At 37.6% G+C, this 8,696-nt stretch overlaps 1 protein-coding gene across 1 annotated transcript; it reads left to right on the plus strand.

Moving 5' to 3' along the window:
• Positions 1-7,406: 7,406 nt before the first annotated feature.
• On the plus strand, positions 7,407-8,303 carry LOC108325702 (transcription repressor OFP16-like). Its single transcript, XM_017558797.2, is given in 2 exon segments — positions 7,407-8,028; positions 8,031-8,303. Coding segments are annotated over 2 exon segments (624 nt in total). The 5' UTR covers positions 7,407-7,505; the 3' UTR covers positions 8,132-8,303.
• The last annotated feature ends 393 nt before the right edge of the window (positions 8,304-8,696 follow it).

Here is an 8,696-nt window from a genome sequence, read left to right on the forward strand (position 1 = left end):
CAGTTTTGCATAACCACCTCGTGATAACAAGTGTGGTGCATCGTTTAGCCTTTGTCTTTCTTGGGCGACTAACCTTTTACCCTGTGAAACCATGTATATAAATAAGTGTAAAATCATAAAAACTCAATGAAAGACGATGTTAAGAAACATACCTTCCATTCCTCAGACTCTCTAGATGCACGAAACTGCATCCAATCCTCCTCTGTGAATGTATATTGCTGACAGGGATTTTCATGTTGCCTGTCTCCAAAGACATATAGTCGTGTCAGCCTTGTCTTGAAATCCCTCCATCTTATCGCTATATGCGATAACACTTTCTTTCTAATTTGTATTGTGTTTGGAATATCATAATGTTGCTGTTTAAAACAAAAAACATGTTATTGATAAGAAAACATAAAAGATAAGTATATCACAAATTGCATGAAGTATAAACATACCTGAATATCTTGCCATAAGAGGTTCTTGTCGACCTCTGGGACGTCATCCCAACATGCATGAAGGATAGAGACATGACTTTTTGCTAACTTACCCAGATAACTCCTAAACCTATCAGCATTTGGCCCTGATGGATGACCTAATCTGGGGTCGATGTCAACATGTCTCCTCTGACCATCCACGCGTCCGGATGTCACATCTGCACTCGGGTGACGCCTTGTCCACGTCTGGTCTTTCCCGATCCTGAGTCTGAGGTCGATATACCTGAAAAATTATACAAGGTTAGTAATAATTAAATTATGATGAACATACATATAAAGTCAATAAAAAATAAAATATCAACCTATTAAGATATTGTTTTTTCCCAAATCCCTTCGTTGTGATCACTACGAATTGCCTGGATGACATCGGCAACGTCATCAACTGGGTCTTCAGTGGGTCTAGATGCAACAGATGTTGTCTCAAGTATTTCAAGAGAATCGTCATCATCATGTCCATGCATGTTTTTTCCTTCTAAAACCACTGACCATTTTTTATTCGCTGGATCATTTACGTAGAATATTTGTCTTGCTTGACTAGCCATGATAAATGGTTCATCAGTGTAATTCATCTTGTTCAAGTCTACCAATGTGAAACCAAAGTCATCTGTCATGACACCAGAATTTATATCAACCCATTTACACTTGAAAACTGGGACTCTAAAAGTGACGTAATCAACTTCCCATATTTCTTGTATTTTTCCAAAATAACTAATGGATGTTGTGATTGGATTTTTGTCTTTAGAACTAGCAAAGTGCACAGCCTCAGCTTGTAGTGTGACGCCACTATTTTGAACTCTGCTTTTGTCATCTTCTACCTTTGTCTGAAAAGAAATATTGTTTATATAATACCCACCATATGTAATGACATCTGTGTTCGGCCCACGAGATAACCTCAATAAAGTTTCAGAAACATGTGGAGTCGCATAAATCTTTTTCTTAAACCATTGTAAGAAGGTTTTCACATGTTCATTAAGATGTCATTTTTCACTCATTTTTGGGTTTGCTGCCTTTATTTCATTAACGTGGTCAGAAATGTAAGGAATCACATCAACATTGTTGTTTAAGACGTACAAATGAGCTTGGTCAATTTCTTTTCTGCTAACACTTTGAATTCTCACACCTCGAACACCCTTACCTTCACATTTTCCTTCATGTTTGCTCTTGGGAAGACCGACAGGTTCACAAGATGGCATATAACTTGAACAAAATTCAATGGCTTCTTCTGCAACGTATCGCTCTATGATTGAAGCTTCTGGTCTATACTGATTCTTCACATATCCCTTTAAGATCTTCATGTATCTTTCAACTGGGTACATCTACCTTAAGAAGACCGGCCCACATATTCGAATTTCTCTGACTAGATGAACAATCAAATGTACCATGATGTCAAAAAAGGAAGGTGGAAAATACATCTCCAATTGACATAGTAGTCTTATTCCCTCATTTTCCAATTCATCTAAACCTCGAGGGTCAACAACTTTCTTACAAATGGCATTAAAGAAAAAACTCAGACGTGTCAGAATACCCCTAACAGAAGGAGGTAATATGCCTCGAATAACAACAGGTAACAATTGTTGCATCAATACATGACAATCGTGAGACTTTAAACCAACTAGCTTTAAGTCTTGCATAGACACAAGGTTACTAATATTTGAAGAATAACCTTGTGGAACCTTCACACTTCTTAAATAGTTACAAAAACTTTGTTTTTCTTTTTTAGAAAGTGTGTGACAGGCTGGGGGTAGATAGGTGCGTCTTCCTATTATCTGTAGATGTAACTCAGATCGGATTTCCATGTGAGCCAAATCTTGTCGTGCTTTTATTCCATCTTTGCTCTTCCCTTTGACGTTTAATAAAGTTCCGATGACACTATCACAAACATTTTTTTCAACGTGCATCACATCAATACAATGTCTGACATCAAGTTCACACCAATATGGAAGCTTAAAAAATATTGATCGTTTCTTCCAAATGTTTTTTGCAGAGGTACTTTTATGATGTTTTCCAAACACAATGCCAATGTTTTTGACTTCGTTGTACACCTCTTCACCATTTCGGGGTCTGCACACAACCTCATCCTCAACACTTCCATTAAATGCTTTTTTCAATCTACGATAAGGATGATTACGAGGAAGGAATTTTCGATGTCTTGTATATACTGTCTTCTGACCATGCTTCAACTGAAGGTAACTAGTGTTTTCTTCACATATGGGACATGCAAAATGACATTTAACACTATAACCGCTCAAGTTTTCATACGCTGAGAAATCATTTATAGTGCAAAACAACATTGCACGCAAACAGAACTGTTGCTGAACATGTAAATCAAACACATCGACCCCTTCTTCCCACAACAATTTCAAATCATCGATTAAAGGTTCTAAGTAAACATCAATGTCATTTTCAGGTTGTCTAGGACCCGATATCATCATGGATAACATCACATATTTTCTCTTCATGCACAACAAAGGAGAAAGATTGTAAATCATCAACATAACTGGCCACGAACTGTGTTTGCTACTTAAGTTTCCATAAGGATTCATACCATCAGTTGCAAGTGCAAGCCTTAAGTTTCTTGGATCTGCACCAAATTCTGGGAATTTGTCATCAATCTTTTTCCATTGTGGTGAATCAGCAGGGTGTCGAAGAAGATTATCGCACTTTCTTTCGTCAGAGTGCCATTTAAGGTTCTTTGCATCTTCTTTAACAGAGAACATACGTTTGAACCTAGGTATTATAGGCAAATACCACATCACCTTAGCAGGTGCACCATCATTACCTTCATTAGTAGTGACTCTGTCAGATTTCTTTTTAAAACGGGATAAACCACATGTTGGACAATACTTTAGCGAAGCAAACTCCTTTGTGTACAAAACACAATCATTAGGACAAGCATGTATCTTTTGATATTTAAGACCCATTGGACATAAAAAAAATTTTGCCTCGTAATTACGAATAGGTAGAGTATTATTTTCTGGAAGCATCTCCTTCAACAACTCCAACAACTCGGTGAAACTTTTATCGGTCCATCCATTCCTTGCTTTTAAACTAAACAACTTTAAAGTTGAAGACAGACATGTAAAGTTCGAGCATCCTGGGAACAACGGTTGCTCTGAATCATTAATAAGAGAATCATACAAATTAGCTCTTCCAAAATTATCTTCATCGACATCATGTATCATGTCCTCTAAATGGTCACTCATCCATTCTTCCACATAATCCGTTCCTCGTGACGTGGTAGGCTGGTCCAGTACTTCTCCATGCCAAGTCCAAACGGTATAAGTCCTCATTATGCCGTACATGAATAGATGGTCACGCACATTGCCTAAGTCTTGCCGTATTTGATTAAGACAACGAACGCAAGGACAAAAATATGTCCCGTTGACAGACTTAGCATTTTGTTCAACGTATTGCAAGAACTCCGAAACACCCTTATCATATTCTTCACTGATGCGACGCTCATTCATCCAGCTTCGATCCATACTATGTTCGTAAAATCATCAATTGAAGTTTTTTAACTCTCACAAGGTTAGGCCCTACCCATTCAAAAAAATTAATTTTCATAATTTGCTAAGACACGTGCAAAGAAGTCTACATCATAAAATTGATAAGATTTCGGCAGCATTTCGCATTGGTCTCCGAAATACACGAAATGAGAGTAGTCAACGATGACCACAATCAAATATACATCCAGAGAACAACACAAATACTGAACCGAAATTTTATCAATCTTATCCATAAACTCCAATTGACATGTTATTGCAAATTATGAAAGTTAATTTTCTCAAACTGTCCAATCGGACAATTCAAAATTTAACACAAACGATTAAAAGATTAATCGTTTGTGTTAAATTTCAAACGGGAACTAAGTGTCACTCAATGATTTGATACTTATATACTAACATATCACAATTATAATAACACAACTAATACATGCATATTCAAAAGACAATAACACATGTATACCTTAGAATAAAAAACATGCATACACAAAACCCAATAACATGCATACAAAAAACCTTTATCAACGAACAAGCTAACCTGAAAAGTAGATTCCAAATGAAAGGGAGGAAAACCGAGGAGGGCACGAACTTTAAGGGGAACCCAAAAACAGTCAAAAAAGCCGCCCAAGAACACGCAAGAAACTACACCAAAACGCACCGAAAATGATTTTTAATCGGTTCAAATCAAAGATATTTCATCACAGATTGAAAGTAAATTTAAACGGTCCAAAAGAGAGAAAACACACCTGGAAAAGCAATGCTGCAGAGAGAGTTCGCGGGGAAGACGATGAACAATGAGCGTAACTACTCGCGGGTTCGCGTTTTAGTATTAATACTATTAGACGTCTGGTACTCTGGGACCCCGACGTTTATCATACTATAGACGTCGGGGCCATCAATAATATGACGTCTATGGGGATTTAAAATTGATATTCGCGGGGGGTTTTAGACGTCCGTGGAAGGGGCCCGAACGTCTATAATATTATAGACGTCCGACCCCCCCCCCCCCCACAATGGACGTCTACGAGGCTGAACAAATGAACGCTTCAACTCCCCCTGTCAGCCCTTAAACGTCCGTGGTGGAGGGGGCCGGACGTCTATAATATTATAGACGTCCGGCCCCCTCCACCACGGACGTTTAAGGGGCTGACAGGGGAGTTGAAGAGGTGATTGTTCCAGCCTCTTAGACGTCCGGGCCCTCCCACGGACGTCTGTAATATTATAGACGTCCGGCCCCCTCCACCACGGACGTTTAAGGGTTGACAGGGGGAGTTGAAGAGGTGATTGTTCCAGCCTCTTAGACGTCCGGGACCCTCCCACGGACATCTATAATATTATAGACGTCCGTCCCCCCCCCCCCCCCCCCCCAACGGACATCTACAGTTTCACTTATTTACGAATATGCCACCGGTCAATTATTTACGTTGGGGCTTTAGTGGACGGACGTCTATGGGGGACGTTAAAAGCCAATTCTGCACTAGTGATTATAAATAAGAATTGCTTTTTTTAAAGAAAAAAACCTAAAATAGGACAAACATAAGAGACTAAATTTTCTAACTACAAACCTCAAATCAAAGATCCCACCAGCTAAAGTAACAAGTCATGTGTCTACGACCTGTTATCAAATTTTCAGCTTGATTTGACGTTTAAGTAAGCAAAAATCTCATTTTTCCCAAGGTGACGCAAAGTAGAAAAATAGGATGGCGCCCAACGTAGAAAAAGTGGCACTTGGCACTACAACCCCTTGTAACCCATTAATTTGAGTATGCTCAGTGGTTTAAAAGTGGTGTCCAGTGCCCCTAAGTCAGTGGTCATTCTCTCAATTGTGCTCGACAATATAATAGTATCGCCCAACGTTATCAAAAAATTCAAATTTTGCATTTTGAGTTTGATTTGTGTAATTTGACACACTTTAAGCCAATTCTTAGTGTTTAAACATGATCATAAGTTTCATGTTCCTTAGTTCAACCAGTACCATATTACCCAATTTAAATCTCACATAAGCATTCTCAACAATCCATCAATCAATTTCTAAGCTTTTCACAAATTGAATACACATTAACCATGATTCTTCACAAATTCATAAATGTGCACAATTAACTCATTCACTTAATAACTTAAACACCTAATTTAAGAGATTTCGCTTTCAACCTAATTTAAGTTAAAATCAAATCTTTAAGTAAACTACACATGCAATTTCACAACTTAGAATATAAATAATAATTCATCTTAACATGTCAAAACAAAATTTCATAGAAAATTAATTAAATTAGCTTCTTTCACCCTAAGATCAGCCTCAAAACATATCAACAACACCCATAAGCCTTTCAACTTACAAAATCTCAAATTCAACCTAGAGGCAACGTAAAAACAAGCGGATTGAACCAAAAGGACTATTGATTAGCAAAAAATGAAAAGAAATACTCTGAGAGCATAAGCAACCCAATAAAGATTGCGTGCAAAGCCAAAAACAGATTAGACATTGAAGGAGAACAAAATTTTCAACTTACTCAATAGATATTTTGTTCGGTTAGAGTTTTTAGCTTAAAGAGTTTTTTGCAATGAACACAACTTTAACCTCTGATCATAAAAAAGATGAGATTTGAGTTAAGAGAATGAAGAACATATTAATGTTGAAGAGGAAGATATTTTGAGAAAGAAAAAAGCCTGAGTTTGAAACTTTAAGAGTGACTAATTTGTAAGTTTTTTTAATGGAAATAGATTTAAAATTTTAAAAGGGTTTTACAGAAAACATTGCAATTAAAATAGCACCAACATTCTTAAGTCTGGTTGACATGATGTGAATGAAAATGATGAAAGGTAACATCAATTGTTGGGAGAGTAGGAGGATTAATGTAATTATTATGCAAAGCAAGACAATGAAAAAAAGGATGAGAGTGGGACCGAATTAGAGAGAAGGCTTTTATTGTGGTATCTTGTATGAATAATGAATTGATAGGCGCCTGATCCATCACTTTCCTGTATGGTGATTTTATAGTAGATCTGTGCATGAAATGGACCAACCATGAGTAATATTGTCTTATACTATTTGGAATCCTTCTATTTTTAATGATTTTATCTTCGCATTGGTATTCACTAATCTGTCTGTATATCATAAACAATTAAATATATACTACTGAAAGGCTCGTTATTGGTTTGTGCCTTGCTTTTGTTTGATACCTCTTTAGTCTTTATCGTTTCCCATGTGCACCTTCCTTTCATCTCAAACTAAGCTATACACTCAAAACCCGCATGTTTTGGGCGTTTCACTATACTAGTCTTTTAATTTACACGCTCCTGCCACCTCATATTCATTAAAATGATAAAACTTTGAAACTCAACATCATTCATTTTTTTCGTCTTGTTTCGCCATATATATTTTGCCTTCGATCTATGCTTAAACAACTACTTCTACGATATAATAATATATATATATGGTGGTATTCATGTACCAAAAGCTTCTTCCCATCTGCATTATTTTCCTTCACTTCTTCCAAACATTTTTTCTGTTTTGAAACAAAGTAATATGCCAAACACAAGAAATCTGAGGCACCTCAACCTCAACATGTGCTGCTCAAACTCAGCTACTCCTGACTCAGAAACTCCTCCATTGAGCCCCATTACTACTTCCTCACATCACAACACTCACTCTGCATCTCCTTCTTCCATTATGATAAAGAATTTCAACTCTATCTATGACCCTACCTTAACCTCTAACAACTCTTTCAGCTCCACTTTCTTCTCCACCACCACCACCACCACCACCTTCTTCGAACCAGAACCTGAACCTCAACCCGCCGACTTCGCCACCGCTTTCGCCTCCCAGAGGTTCTTTTTCTCCTCTCCCGGCCACTCAAACTCCCTTCTTCAATACACCAACAAAACTACTCAACACCACTCAGCGTCGCTCAGAGAAGATGCTGCTCATGTTGACAAGATCAAGATGACTAAGAAGGTCTTGTTCAAGGGGAGCGTGGCCGTGGCGACGTACTCGCCGGACCCTTACGTCGATTTCCGGCGGTCGATGCAGGAGATGGTGGAGGCGCGTCCGGAGCTGATGGACGTGAAGTCCAACTGGAATGTGTTGCACGAGCTTCTTCTGTGTTATCTTGTGCTTTTGCTGATCTCCTCGTTAGCCTCATGTCTTTCTAGTGCTGGATCTTCAATTTTTCCTTGTAAATTCAAATAATGAAACATGTAATGCTCTTTCCAGATACTCATTGTTTCATTAATTTATCTCCCTCTGCATTGCTCTCACTCGTTTCATTTTGGTTTGTGTCATGTTACTAATAACCAGTAATAGAATCTGTGTAAATAATATAAAGATCTTCTTTCATACTTACAGCCAGATGTTATGATCAATGTGATCATATTTTTCAATTTTAAAAACATGATTGTGTATAAATCGGAAAAACACTTCACACCGTATAAACTGTGACATCCTCGGTTTCTTTTCTGAGGGTGTGGAACCTCTAGTCAAACTTGGTCCCCTCAGGAAAGCATTAATTTGGTCTCTGTCTTTGTCCATCTTTAATCTTTATCCATCAACCTTTCTGTTTTCTTTTTCAGTTTTTTGTATAATATAACGAAAGTCTTCGATGCCTCAATAATTTATACTAGGAGTACGTGCCAAGCAACTTTAAAGAAAAATGAAACTCCTTGATTTCTGTGGTCTTTTAACATGCAGCATTGTTAAAGTTTCATATTGGGAAATCAA

This window comes from Vigna angularis, chromosome 3 (genome assembly GCF_016808095.1).
Source record: "Vigna angularis cultivar LongXiaoDou No.4 chromosome 3, ASM1680809v1, whole genome shotgun sequence".
NCBI classification, from domain to species: domain Eukaryota; kingdom Viridiplantae; phylum Streptophyta; class Magnoliopsida; order Fabales; family Fabaceae; genus Vigna; species Vigna angularis.